The sequence below is a fragment of the Marmota marmota genome, unplaced genomic scaffold (assembly GCF_001458135.2).
Source record: "Marmota marmota marmota unplaced genomic scaffold, marMar, whole genome shotgun sequence".
In the NCBI taxonomy this organism is placed as follows: Eukaryota; Metazoa; Chordata; class Mammalia; order Rodentia; family Sciuridae; genus Marmota; species Marmota marmota.
In genome coordinates, this window is record NW_025999842.1 from 31,003,300 (window position 1) to 31,018,182 (window position 14,883).

General features: G+C 35.5%; 1 protein-coding gene across 3 annotated transcripts in view; it reads right to left on the minus strand.

Moving 5' to 3' along the window:
* Positions 1 to 14,883, minus strand: part of Lama4 (laminin subunit alpha 4) — a 134,829-nt gene that overhangs the window by 6,501 nt on the left and 113,445 nt on the right. For all 3 annotated transcript variants that reach the window (XM_048790451.1, XM_015500351.2, XM_048790501.1), the window contains 8 exons: positions 14,511 to 14,648; positions 12,723 to 12,856; positions 11,462 to 11,626; positions 10,215 to 10,368; positions 5,543 to 5,730; positions 4,115 to 4,304; positions 3,063 to 3,218; positions 2,023 to 2,182 (listed from right to left, as the gene is read on the minus strand). In XM_048790451.1, the coding sequence (XP_048646408.1) occupies positions 2,023 to 2,182; positions 3,063 to 3,218; positions 4,115 to 4,304; positions 5,543 to 5,730; positions 10,215 to 10,368; positions 11,462 to 11,626; positions 12,723 to 12,856; positions 14,511 to 14,648 (1,285 nt within the window). The remainder of the gene's footprint in view (positions 1 to 2,022; positions 2,183 to 3,062; positions 3,219 to 4,114; positions 4,305 to 5,542; positions 5,731 to 10,214; positions 10,369 to 11,461; positions 11,627 to 12,722; positions 12,857 to 14,510; positions 14,649 to 14,883) is intronic.

Sequence of the window (14,883 nt, forward strand, 5' to 3'; positions counted from 1 at the left end):
CCCAGGGTGGCTGGATAGTCCCTGTAAGGGCAGAAGCAGGCATGGTGAGTGGGGATCCACACCTGGAAGAGCTCCAATGCTCAAAGATGGAAGTTTGTTTTTATTTTGTGGTCACTTATCAAGGGAGATGACTTTGACCAGATCTGTGTTTTAAAAGAATTCTTAAACAAAGAACTAACTTATGCCAGTGCTGCAAAGCTTTTCAGAGGAGAGAATGAGAGCAGCAAAAGTATTTAGGAGCTGTTATTATGATGAACAAAAAATTTTTATTAAGAATAACTGTTCACTCCAAAATGCTCATTGAACGCATGGGCATCTTAATAGTGTCTGCTTGATGTGTCTCTTTATAAATCACTTTAATAATGTTCCTGCTATTAATGTTCATGGAAAGAACATAAATTGTGCGTTTGGCTATGAATTTCAAGCTGTCTACACCTTTAGATTTCTCACTGAAATTCAGGGAAGGGCTAAGAAATGTGTATCTTAGTAGGAGTAAAGCAGGTGGGACAGGGAAGGAAAGAAAACTTAGGAGCCAGACAAGGAGAGGAAAGATAAATGCTGGTTATTCTCTTGAACATTGTGGTAGTCTAAGAAAGCATACTTGCTGCAGGGGATGTACAGAGTACCTGAGTGCCTTGAAATAGGAGACATGTGCTTTTATATCTTCTTCTATCCTCATTCCCAGCACCTACTCTGGTATCTTCCTCACACCCAGGGGTTGTTCTATGGAATGTTTGTGATTTTATTTATTGTGAAAACAATTATATTCCATCCTCTGGCAAGGCAACTACCATAGAGGGGGCACACAATAAAAACCGTTGAATGAATAAGCAAGAGAGTAATGACTTAGGAGAATAAAAATCCAGAAATAAGATATCTGAAGGATAGTGTCATCTACTAGTGTTGCAGGGCAGAGGGAGAAAGTGAAATTTTATTTAGTGGGAACAATGGTTCATGTTAAGAGGGAGTAGGGGAAGACTTTCAGGAGCAAGGTAACCAAGAGCCAATACAGATCAGATCATGGAACAGCACAGGAAATTCTAAAGATGTCAAGATGGCCAGCTTTGAGAAGATTGCAGGTGTGAAGAACCTGGGGAAGGTAGAGCAACAAGTAGGAATTGCATATTTGATTTAGCGTAGTGGAAGGGAACATGGTGGTTCTTGGAAAAAGAGGTTATTTTTTTGGAGGAGTTTCGCCTTATTTTAGTTTTTAATTTTTTTGCCAGTGCTAGGGATTGAACCTTGTGTCTTGTGGTGCTAGGCAAGTGCTCTATTAATGAGTCTAGTCTAATCTCCAGCCCCAAGTTTGGCACATTAAGTTTTTACTCTGAGCCTGATGTTCCCTCTTAGCCACCCCCAGGAAAAAGCATTCCATGATTCATGTTTTCAAGTCCATTTTCTGTTGCTATAACAGAATACCTAAGATGGAATGATTTATAAAGAAAAGGGATTTATTTGACTCAGAGTTCTGGGGGCTGGAAGGTTCCAGAACATAGTAGAAATGGAAAGGCAAGGGCAAGCATGCCTGTGTAGAAGGGATATGCGTACAAGAGGGTGAGAGTGAGGGAGGGGAGGTGCTAGACTGTATAACAAACCACTGACCATAACCAATTCAGTCCCTGAAGGGTGAGAACTCACCCCATGAGAAAAGCATTAATCATTTTTTTTTTTTTTTTGGTGGCGGGTGTGTACCGGGGATTAAACTCAAGGGTACTTGGCTACTGAGCCATATCCTCAGCCCTATTTTGTATTTTATTTAAAGACAGGGTTTCACTGAGTGGCTTAGCACCTCAACATTGCTGAAGCTGGCTTTGAACTTGCCATTCTCCTGCCTCAGCCTCCTGAGCTGTTGGGATTACAGGTGTGCACCACTGTGCCTGGCTGAAAAGCATTAATCTTTCTTAACAACCTAACCATCTCTTAAATGTCCCAACATCTCTCAACACTGTTCCATTGGAGATCAAGCATTAACATGAGTTTAGGTGAAGGTAAACCACATTCAATTCACAGCATTCGTGTTACCTAGAACAACATATCCTCCTTCTGTTGAAAAATAAGTTCCTGTTTCCATTGGACCTTCAAAACAAGGGGTCACACTAAATGTCTGAGAAGCAGAGGTGATGGAGGCCCCATTGAGCTGGAGATTGCTAAGACAGCCACTGAAACTGTAGACCGAGTTAATCTGAAAGAAGAAGACATTTCTTAAAATCCGTTTTCTCAACACTCACAGAGGCCCCATGAGGAAGCAAAATGAGAGTTTGAGTCTTAAGAGAAACCAAGTAATTCCTTAATTATTTTAACTATCTGAACAATTAATAATTTTCTGGAGAGTTGCTTTTTAACTAGTTTTTCGAGACTGGAATTTTGTATTTGATAACATCAGTTTATAGGAATTATGAAAAATTTTACATTTTACAAATTTATGTTAACTAAAATTTAGTTCTTCAATGTAGTCCTTTTATTGCTAAGCAACTTTTTAGAGATGCAATATTTTTGATTTTTAAACTATAAAAATAATGCTTATTTTCTCACTTCTTTTCTGAGTACCCATATTCCTCACACATTTACAAATTCCATATGTGAATGTGTGTTAAGAAATAAAATTATAGTTTACATAAACTATAATAAAATTATAGTTTACATAAACTATAATAAAATTATAGTTTACATAATGTCCTGAAACATTTTTAAAATAATATAATGGAATATTACAATAATGGAATGACTTGCTTTCTGGTTTTGGTATATCTTTATATTAAAAATATAGGTACTTGCTAAACAAATAAGATTCCCCATAAGTTGTGATTTTCATGATAATTTGTACCTCTGGAACTTTTCATCCCACCTCTATTTTAAAATCAAGAGGTCACTCCCAACTTTGTATTGTCCTGAGGCGGACAGACTGCCTGTGGGACAATACTCACTTTGAAGTTCCAACTTCAGCAAAACTACAATTTTAGGAAAAAACTATGCTAGTTTCCTTGTGTGTGAAATGGGGGCCTGGATGAAGTGACCTTCCAGTCCTAAAGGTCAATGGCTTGGCTTAGCTCCATATGGCTTACCTGGACGTTCTTTACAGCCCTTCCAGGAGCCACTCCTCCCAAATAAATGGGACCTTTGATTTTCCAGGCAGCTCCAGAAGGAGGAAGACTTTCTTCTAGGACTCGGAGACCATCAATGATTAGTCGACCACTGCTCTTTTCCCGAATAAATATCACCTGGATAGAGAGAAAGAAAATAGCATTTCTTAGGTAAATCCCAAGATGGAGGAAAAGGCTGTTCTATAGCTGCTCCCAACTCTGAAGTTGAAACACCATGGGAAATCTGCAGAAAGTTCATAAAAAGGTGGTCATTTCTCTGAAGGTCAGGAGTTTTATCTTTTCCTCTGTTTAGTAGACTTCTGGCTATCTAGTTTTTGGAATGTCAGAAACTTCATCCTTTATTTTATTCTGTTTTGTTTTACATCATATGTCTTTATTGTGGATTGTCTCCAGTCCTTGCTTTATATATACATGGGTGTATTTTTCTGGCTCACCTTGGCTTCAGCACTTCATATGTTAGAGGAAGTGATCTGTATATTTTCTGAGCCCTAGACAGAATGAATGATTTAAAGCTACAGGCTTAATTTCTGAAAATAGATTATATTTAGCAGAGATCTATGTGAGGCTCTTTCCAGTTAACCAGCTCCTTCTCTAAAAGTTATTGTAACTAAATGTAATGCATCTTGTTCCCGCTCTGTGGTTTGACTTATAGATTTACTCACTTAGTATCTTCCACAGCTTAGCCTATAAAAGACATTCGATAATAATTATTGAAATTAGAAACCTCTAGGCAGTGGGAAAAACTCAAGTAAAAAATTATTAGAAACCAAGCTTCCATTTATATTGGCTACTGAGTCTTTGGTTAAAATAATTATACTCATCCTTTGCCTGTATTTAAAAAGTACATTTAAGAATTTTATAAGGAATTAATACATTTTTGAAATTGAACTCTGAGTGTAAAGCAGCACAATTTTAAAAGGTTATTTCTAGAGACCAATGGTGGAGTATCAGAGTCAATCTTTCAGACAGTGGTGTATATTTGCTATTAATGCTATTCTCTGCCTTCAACTTACATCATGCCATAATCCATCATTGTATTTCTCCTGGCTTCTAATCTTCAGTTTCTTGTGGCCAACATTAAACATGAAAACCAAGCGACCATGGGCCAAGAATAGAGTCATGAAGTCATTCTCTTCTTGATCGGAAACATAGAAAATCATACCATGGGAAGAACGAGTTTTCAGACTTATGGAAAACTGAGATCTGGTAAATGAAAAGAAAAAGCTTACCATTTGTAAAATGAGACTGTGCATAATCTTTCACTTCTACAAGTAATATACCATAAGGAAGAATAAATAAGCAGCCATTCTATGTAGCCCAAGCAGCATTACTGCTATTAGTTTTACTAATGAATATGGGGTAACTGTGGTTAGTTCAAAAATGTAAATTCTTCTCTACTTCATTATATAGTAGTGATACATTCCACATTTATGGAAATGTTGTCTTATTGTATCTTGCTCTGACAATATGGTTACAACTTAAGTAAAAATTCTATGTTAAAGAAGGTTATCTGTGTGGAAAAATACTAGTGATTATCAATATGCATGTAGAAATTTTTATAGAAATAATATTATTTGTGTACTATCCAAATTACATATTGAAAATTTTCCAAGTAAAAATGAATCAGTGTATATCATGCTTAAAAGCAGCCAACCCATTGTGTAGAAATGTGTATATAAAGAAAATTTTCTAGAAGTTTAGTTCCAAGTTTGTATAAGATATATTTATCAGTTGTTCTTTTACAAATAAAATAAACTTTATAACTTTATTTATAACTTCTAGTTTCATTAACTCTAAATTCTTCCTGAAGAATACAAAATACTGATTCTTTCTATTAGGTAAGTAGCAAATTAGAAGGATTTAGAGTTTTATTATTAGATGCATTCCCTGGTATAACTGATAGAAGTAGATGACATAAGAATATTTGTGTACTAAAGCTATAAAAATTGGTTTTCAATAATAGTAAATAGTTGGAGGCTTTTGGAACGCCGTGAAGAAATGATGGGTTTGAGACAGCTAGTGGGCCATGGACATATACATGTATTTGTATTTTCAGTGTCTTTCCCAATTAACCTAGAAATTCAGGTGCATTCCCATTTACAATCTGAAGGCAATTTGTGTGGGGGTAGTGAGGATGATACCAAGGTTAAATGATGAGTCATCTGAACTTGCCCCCTTTTCCTGTCCTTGATTGTCATTTCTTTTTGATCAAACATTGCAAACTCCTGGGAGAATGCTGTTTATGTATCTTTCATTTGGGGAAAATAGTCACAGAGAACATAATTTCTTGGAAAGCATGAATTATACTATTTAGAACACCTGTTGATGATAATCAGATTAAAGTGGCTCAGAAAGGAAAGATCATAGGAAAAAAGTTGATATGTGGCTAACAAAGATGGAGCGTGAGATTAAGTTTCTGGAAGCATAGAGTGTTACTTTACTTTTCACCAAAATCTCCTTTTAAATGTTCAAACTCTTGGCGGCTGTTGGCTGTCCCTCCATATTGATAGGCATGCTCTATTGCTTTAGGGCGATTGGAAAGGTGACAAAGAGAGTCTCTGGGAACATTCTGCTCTATGAACTTCAGGCCAGCAGGATCCCATGAAGGTGCATCCTTACTTTTCTCTCCCTATAAAAGTAGAAAATAAACCAAATTAAGGTATAAAAGTGATACACTAGCAGCAAAAATTAATTTGTGATGTCCTCACCATTAATATCAATAATCAAATAATAAAGTTGGCATTTTTTATGCATTTTTCATTCATGAAATAGGAGGCACCTCTCTTCTCTCCCCCTACACCATACGTAAATGATGGCAGTAGCTGCAGCAGTAACAACAAAAACATACCATGTTAACGAACCCACATGAGTTTGTGACAGTAAAGCAGAGATAAATTGAAGCTATAGAGATAACTATAATTTAAATTAAGTGCACATCCCAAGTAATAGTGAAAATGGAAAAGTGGCAATAAAATAACGTTGAGAAAATCAACTAAAACCCTCATGTAGGCAACAGTATCACCTTAACACACATCATTATTATTTATACATGCTATGTAAAAAGTTAAGATACTTAGCAACATCTTTAAAATACCTAATAATAGCGTTTTGGTGATAGGATATGTGGCAAAATCTGTGACAGAATAAATACAGCACAACCTAAACATTATATTGTGCTTTTCAAATTGTACTTCAGAGGTTAAAATTTAAAGTTTTAAAACTATAGGCCAATATTTAATGATTAGTCTTAATTTCTGAAGCAAAATAAAAGTAAATGTAAATAAACTCAATCATTTAATAATTTATTCATTTATTCAAGCAACCATCTATTATCAGTGGTTAAAGTGAGGCGAAAGAACCATTGTTTTGGCATGTCTTCCATGGGTGGTACGCAGTGGGAAACAGAAAAGTGAGAAATAATCCGTGTTTTTTAAAGAACTGAAAATCAATTTGGAGAAAGATAGATAATTAGCAATTGGAAAACAAGTTTGTGCCAGATATAAAGGATACTAGGTGCTAGGAGTTGAGTTTTGTTTTTTAGGTGATAAGGAGGCACACAGGTTTTAAAAGCAGGGAATGGCCAGATGTGACCCACTCAGTAAGATAGCTTGCTGCAAAGGCTGGCCTGATAGGAGAGGGAATGTTTGTCATGGGGAGGACTGGAGAACACAGCAAGAAACAGGAGGAGAGACAGGGTTAGATGAGAAAAGACAATTTTATGCACATCCCCCCATCCCTAATTCCCACTGAAATGTTTGAAGAACTATTCACATAAAAATAAATCCACAGCTGTTCTGGAAATCTCAGAGGGTTTTCACCAGCAGAACAAAGTAATGTGAAATTTCTGGAAGCTATAATGCAGATTGGAACAGAGTGATAATGAAATGCCTAATCTCATATGAGAAAAAGTTAAAACCTCCAAAAAATGCAGTGCTCCAGCCAAATCCCAGAATTATTCTCAAAATTTTGGTATGGTGGCAGGTTAGTTAAAGGGCAGATAGCTGTACCAGTGACTTTACCCTGGAACAATAGTTCCTCCAGTTGGATTCTGACAGTGAAGACTCGTGCAGTGGTGGTTAGGTTGGAGAAAGGGAGATAGGCCTCATAGATTCACACATCCTAAAGAAAAGCCCATTTGGTTCCCACTTTCCCCTCTTCCCTTCCGAACATAGCCATCAGAACCCAGAAACTGACTTGCTGCTACAAAAGCAAGGTTTCTCTCTTGGATGGAAGAAATATACCCAGTTATCAATAGCTTTTGGTTCAGGCCTCACCTACATGTAATAGCCATAGTTTCAAGCCATAAATTGCAGAATGAGCTAGAGTGGGCCTACAGGGAGATTTTTCCCCCCTCTATTTATCTTGAGAAATTTTTTCCATACCCTATGCTGTTTTCCAATCCTAGTAGAATATATTAATGGGAAATATGTCCACCTTTGTTTCATTGAGGGGCCCAGCGTTGACATGTTTTGCACAGGGGCTGGAGGGTAGGGGTAAGAGTATGGGTTTGGTAGGGATTGCGGACTTCCCCCAACTCTGAGTCTTCTCTATTTTCTCTGTCTTGGTAGAGAAGATCTCACGCTTTCTCAATTAGTGCATTCACTTACCCTTGGTGAGAGTGCAACAGTGAATTAGATCCCAGGGCTCAGCAAAGCATGGGGTTCTGTGGACCACAGTGTCTTAACTGACTAGCTTTCCTTACTCTGCCTCAGTGTGGAAATGCATAGACCAAGTAGTATCTGTTTTTTGTCTGTAGCAAAAATGAGTAAACTCTGGTGTCTTGCTATATGGTAACAAGATACTTGTTACTTTTGTGCCTCCATGCTCTTAATACGGATCAAAAAGACAAAGACAAGTTATAACTGATTACTTCAAATACAAAGATTACATTTAAAAGTTATATGTGTGGGGGTTATTAGTAAATCCCAATGACATTTACTTAACCAGAATAATTTTCTTCTCCAAGGGCCTGTTAGATATAATCCTACTTGTACCAAGTTCAGTTTAGCAAGATTTTTTTTTTTTTTTTTGGTGGGGGAGAGGTTTGTGTGTGAGATACTAGCTAAGCTAGTTGAGCTATTGAAGAAAAAGAGGGATATGGTGCTATCTTACATAAACCAAGATAAGACATAGCAGGATCCCACCAGGGGCCAGAAGCAGGAATTGGAAAGCTAAAAAGCACCAGAGCATTCCTTTTTTGGAGGTTTCTGTTATATCAGCTTTGTGTCTGAGAGTGTCTGCTTTCATTATTCTTTCTCAGCAGGACAACTTCTCATTCTTTCTAGAAAGCAGCTTGCTTTATCTGTGCATGATTAACATACAGTTCTCAGGGCTTTCTATTCAATCACCAGCTCAAGCTAGGCTCTCTAGGTTCTAAGATTCCAAGGAACAAAATCTCAAGTCCAGCTTAGTTCACATGATCTCCACTGGTTCAATCATCTAAATCCAGGGAGGTGATAGGACTTACCCTGTGGGTAAGAATCAGTTCTTGGAGAAGACACTAGCTGGCTAGATACTCCTTAAGGAGGTCCATTGCACTACATAAAATACTCATTATTACATTACAAACTAAATGAGAAATTGTTTCCCCAATTAAATTTGAAACATACAAACTATGAAAAAATGTAAGTCTAGAACATAGTTGGTAAGACAGATATTCTCAAGTATCCATGAGGAATATAAATCGGTGTTAGCTTTTTGGAAAGTAATTTGCTAGATCTAGTAATTCTACCTCCTGGAATCTATCCTAAATACTTATTCAGCAATATACTCAAGGATTTATGTCTAAGAATGTTCACCTATAAAAGTAGGAAACTGGAAACAACTGAAAGCCTATTAGTGGTTAAATGAATTATAACAATGCATAAAATGGAATATTAGATAGTGATTGCAAAAATAAATTATTATAATACCAATCCTTTAATCCTTGAAAAAAATTAAACCAGAGGCCACACGTTTTTCTTAGTAGCTATTAAAACTACATCTAGCAAGCTTCACGTAGCTACATTAAGTGTGGTAGCTATATTCTTCACTAAGGAAAAAAGAACAAATAGAAAAAGGCAAAGGATATCAGTAGTGCTGGTAGGAGGCAGGAGGCCTGCTGTGGTAACAAATAGGTGGTCAAGAGTTAAGTGATCCAAGAAGTTGGAGGAAGAATGGTCCAGGTAGAAAGAAACCTTGAATAAAGATCCTAAGGTGGAAGTGCAGGTGGCCTACTTTAGTAATAGTCAAAAGGCTGGTGTGGGCAGAAGAGTGAATGAGGTGGGCAAGTGGGAGAAGAGGGACTCAGAGAGGGAAAGGGGTATGGATCACACTGGGCCTCTTATGAATTGCAGGGACTTGGGCTTTTACTCTGAATTCAGAGGAGTGACATGATATGGTTTATAGTTATAAGGGTTTGGGTGTCATGTTGAGAGTAGACCCTCAGGAAACAATGCAGAAGTGAGGAAATCTATTCCGAGACTATGACAGTAATTCAGATGAGAGATGATAATGGCTTGGGCCAGCATGGGAGCCCTGACACCTGAGTGCAATGTTAAAATTAGACCATTACTTGAAGAATGAGAAGGGATTAGGATTTCATTTGTAATGAAGGTAAATAACACACATGCTAAACGAATGAGAAAGAATAGTAATCAGAGAATAGAATTTTAAAACTTAAGATTTTGATGAGGGTACAGGTCTGGATGATGTCATAGATCATTTGCACATAAATGGTTGAAGTAAATGTCAAGAAGGAGGGGAAACAGGGTAAAAATCACAGTTTCCATGATTGTGACAAAGTTTGAGATAATTATATGAAAGCAAATGATACTAGAGAATAGTAGTACTAAACAATAAATATGATTTACGCAAATTAATAACAGAACAATTTTAACCATTGCATTGAAAAGTAGTTGGAGGTAAGAGTAAACAGGTGATTGGACATGTTTCTTTGAGAACAAGAATGGAGGCGACAAAGCTAGTAAACTGGAATATCTGATACTGCAAGAATTCTATCTTTCATATGTACATAGTTGCAAATTAGAGTAAATTCTATAAAGCAATCATGTCTAGAGTTGCATGCATGGAATATGAGGGCAGGTGGAAAATCTGCACAGCAGTATCTTTTACCTTCTTATTCTGGCTTGTTTTAGGCTTTGAGGAATTTTTTCCTTTTTTGTGAAGTAGAAACAATGGTGAAGACTCAATTGGACACTCATAAAGAGAAGTGTGGACCTTTTCAGAATACCGCTGGAAATCTTCAACCTCCACATCTCTATCCAACCTGTATTTGTAAGGGAGGAAAAAATAACTTTAAAAACATTGTTCAGAATTATATGATGAAAGCTATGACAGTCAAAGAACTCTGACAATTCAAAAAGTTTTTTTTTTTTTTTTTTGCATGTGGGATGGGTCCTTACCTGTCACTATCTTAACAAGAATCCTTGAAATTATCATTTGAGCAATTAATTATGAACCATGTACCTGGCACCACACTTTCTGACAAATGAACGTTGTTTCCCTCATCACACTCTGGACAACTGGGTCTACTTCTGTGTTTCTTAGTCTGCACTAAAGTCTCCCTTGCTTGTTTTTGCACTTGAGGAACTTTTATTGTCTTTGTTAAGATTAATGGCTTTTTAAAAAGTCATGCATAAAATCAAGACTTAAACTTTGAACAAGGATTTTGGCATATTACTCTATAGTACACCATTAATAATAAGTGCAAAATAATTACATCTAATATTTATAGGCTGTTGTGTAATAGGTGCTGTGCATGGTGATTTATGTGTATTATTTCATTTATTCTGTAGAACAAGTCTACCAAATAAGTACTATTACTATCTGCATCTTGTAGGTACAGAAATGAAGGTTTACTTAGCCACAGTAATACAAATATAATAGGGGGAAAAAACCCTACACACAAATCCAAGTATGTCATTTGTTCAAAAACATATAAGCTTTTAATTACTGCCATCTAGTGCCTCTGATCAATTTCACACTTCTCAACTTTAATTATGTAAATATTTTCACTACTATCTTGATCTTTTAAAATCAACTGTATAGATTTATTGGTTATATATATATATATGTATGTATGTATATATATATATATATATATATATATATATATGTATATATTTAGTTTCTCAAGGCTTGCTTTATTTTAGAGCTGGTTTGTTGGAAAGCTACACAGAGTGTGCTGTTTTTGGAGTCCATGAAATAGTTCATGCCATATAAACCAATCCTATATCATAGCAAAAGATATAGTATCTAAGCCCTCTGAGCTGCTCCTATTTTTATTAAGTTCCTTGTTAACCATAAAAGAAACTCACTCTCTTTGGCTTGAATAAAACTAGGTAATAAAAGTATTATACCTGGTAAAGTAGGCATTACTTATACAGCCAGTGAAGTTAGCATACTGGGGACTGATGGGTGAGCCACCGAAGTAAAACTTTTTTTCACCTGCTTGAATTTGTTCTGCTTTCCCATTGGAAGAATTCTTATTTACAATTCTGTTTTTATCTACTACGAGTTCGTATCTGCAAAATAAAAAGCTTTTTTACATACTGAGCAGTTACCATTTTACCTTGAGTTTCTCTCTAGTTAAATAAGCAGGTTTTCTTATGGAACTGAAATGTAACATCTGATTAATGAAAAAACAAAGAGTTTCCAGGTTCTTCATGAGGCCCAGGATAAAATAATTGAATAGTTCTATATGCAACCCCTGCCCCCAAAACTATTGGAATTTAAACTCCTAGAGCAAGAAGGTCAAACAACTAATCATTTGTATTATTTCTTGGGTGGAGGAAAAAAAAAAAAAACACACGCCTCACGGTGATCACTTAATCACAGTTGTGGGAGATCATTTTGATTGTAAAGTACATTGGGTGGTTTTGTCTTTATTGGAAATGGAGTCTAGAAAATGACTACTAATATTTTCTTTGATGGGTGGACATCAAAAACCAGAAGTGGACATAGATGAGCATCAAACTACAACAGAGGTTTATTTCCTATTTTCTTATTATGAAAAAGAAAATACAGGATCATGCAATTTAATGCAAAGCCAGAACTTTTAAAATGTGGCCACAAATGTAGCATCCTTAATTGGTCAGTTTAAAATTTATTTTTTTCTCTTGTTTTTTTAATTGATTTTAAAAAATGACAGTGGAATGCATTACAATTCTTATTACACATATATACCACAATTTTTTCATAACTCTGTATATAAAGTATGTTGACATCCAATTCATAAATGTACTTTGGATAATGATGTCTATCACATTCCACCATCCTTATTAAACAAGACCAGTATTTGCTGAATTCCTTCTATGTGCAACAACACATTACAATCCATTCAGTATATAGCGTGAGTAGGCACTGCCCTCAAGAAGATTGTAACTGTTCATTTTATTGGGAAAAATCCTTTAAGTAACTTGATGATGATTTATTTGGCATGTCTTAAAAAGTAATAGCATTTTTTTTAAAAAAGAAAAATAACACAAATCTGTTCCTTTCACATTTTTTTAAACAGTAGAAAAGCAATAGAATAATCTATTATTCACAGTGGCATTTGACAGAATCATGTCTTACAAATAAAGACACATGGTGGGAAGAACATTAGGTGAGGAGCTATACCTTACGGGTGAGACAGAGGTTATGATGAAGTGGGATAGCCCATCATTGTACTGCTTATTTGCCGACTGAACCTTGATGCCCTTGACATTCATGGTGACAGTACCATTATCCAGCGAAATGGAAAACACATCTGACTGAAATGCAAGCACAGGTTTTAAGTAGGGAGTGCAGGGACCTAAAAAATGGGCACAGTTTAAACATTTATTTAAGAGTACTGCTTAAAGGAATACACAGTGTATAGGCAATTTCTTGCCCAGCAATTTCAATGAATAACAACAAAAACCCCACTTTTGCTTGTATTGGTGTTGCTTACAAAATTAGACATGTCTCAATGGAAAAAAGATACTTCTACATTTTGAGCTGAAAATGTTGGTGATTTTGTTATTCTGAGAGTTGTCCTAGTCATCTTCCTAACTCAGGCATTTCTACTCTATCATCAGTCTCATTTAATTCCTTTCAAAAAGGCAATATTTGAATCTCCTTGAGGATGTAGCTAGAAGACTAGGTAAGATTTAAGTTACTAGTTTGGCTTTTTAAATGTTTCACTTTTTTTTTTTTAACTTATAGAGGCAGAAGAGATTTCAAAAAGCAGAAGTTACTTCTTTTTCTGAATTTGCTTATTGCTTGTCTTAAAATATTGGCAGATAATAATCCTGATTCTCTTTCCTTATATGGGCACCAACTTCTGTCAACCCTCAGTGCACAATTTCCTTGAGCTCGATTCAAAACAAACTACTTTTTGTGAATTAAAAACCCCTGCTTTTTAACTAATCAGGGTAATCTTAGGCAGCTTTGGGCACAGAAGTCCAACAAAATACTTTGGAAAAATTCTCACAGATGCAACCTACTTAAATTAAATTGAATGTGAATGTGATGGATATAAAGTTGCTTTCAAAAATTCTGATCGGGAGCATTAGTATATATACTAGTGTGACAGCACTCTGAGATACATCAGTTGGATCTTAGGGTCACCAAACCTATACATATTTTAGTTTTATTCTTGAAATAACATCTTTATACGCTAAGCTCAAGCATATTAAGAAAAATTCAAGAACAGGGAAGTATATATGTTCTTTTCTATTAAGATTAAATCACAGATGTGTTTCTTCATAATATAGAGAGGTTCTTACCATTTCCTTTTTGAGCCATGAATGCTTTTGGGAATTTGGTTATACATATGGAGTTCTTCATAAAATAATGTTTAAAAACAGACTATTCAGGAAGAAAGGAAATCAACTATATTTAAATAGTATTCAAAATTTTAAAGCAACAGATCTGTTATGGTAACATATATATGTACACACTCCTTGATTAAGGCATTAAATAATAGGATCTAGTAGAAGACCTAATTACTTCTAAAATTGGAAGTAGCTATGAACAAAAATTATATTTGCAAATATCTATCACAATTGTAATGTGAAATAAAATTATTTGTGATTTCTTTTAGTGACAAAGTCACAGGTACTGCTAACACTATTGTGGCTTGTTGCCATGTTTATATTTGAAGAATGATAAATTTTAGCTACAGAAAATAAAGATATATTTTTTACCATCCATATCCATGTTCACAGACTCCTTAAATTCTCTTCTAAGCAATGGGTCTGTGAATCTCAGGTTAAGAACTCCTGATGTACAAAACACATAATATTTTACAGTGTCTGAAATGTGACGTTCTGCATGTGTCTGTGTAAATCAAAATCTGAATAGAAACTCACTTTTAATAAAAATTCGTTCATAGTTAAAACACTTATCACAAAGAAGTTTCCTAAGGGAACAACAAATACTTACCCCCGAAGCATAATAGAACAGTAATCCATTTGGTTGTAATGTTCGGAAATTAAAACCTCCTTCAAAGCCATCAAAGAAAGATATTTTCTGAACTGAAGCAATGAAACTCTGTCCATTGAAATATGCTCTACGGGATATCTGTGTGCCAACAAAAGTGAATATAATAATTTATAATTGTAAATGCTTATTATGTCAATTTCTCATATAGAAAGGGCCTTACTCACTAGTTTCTATATAGTAGTTCAGGGTTTAACTTATGGTTTGTGGTGGCATTCAGGCATGCCAGCGTTCCCTCTGTATTCTTTTAAGGGATGTGGTTTCTGTTAGAAATTTCTTCACTTTCCTTCACCCTGAGTGATTAGTGATGCTCAAG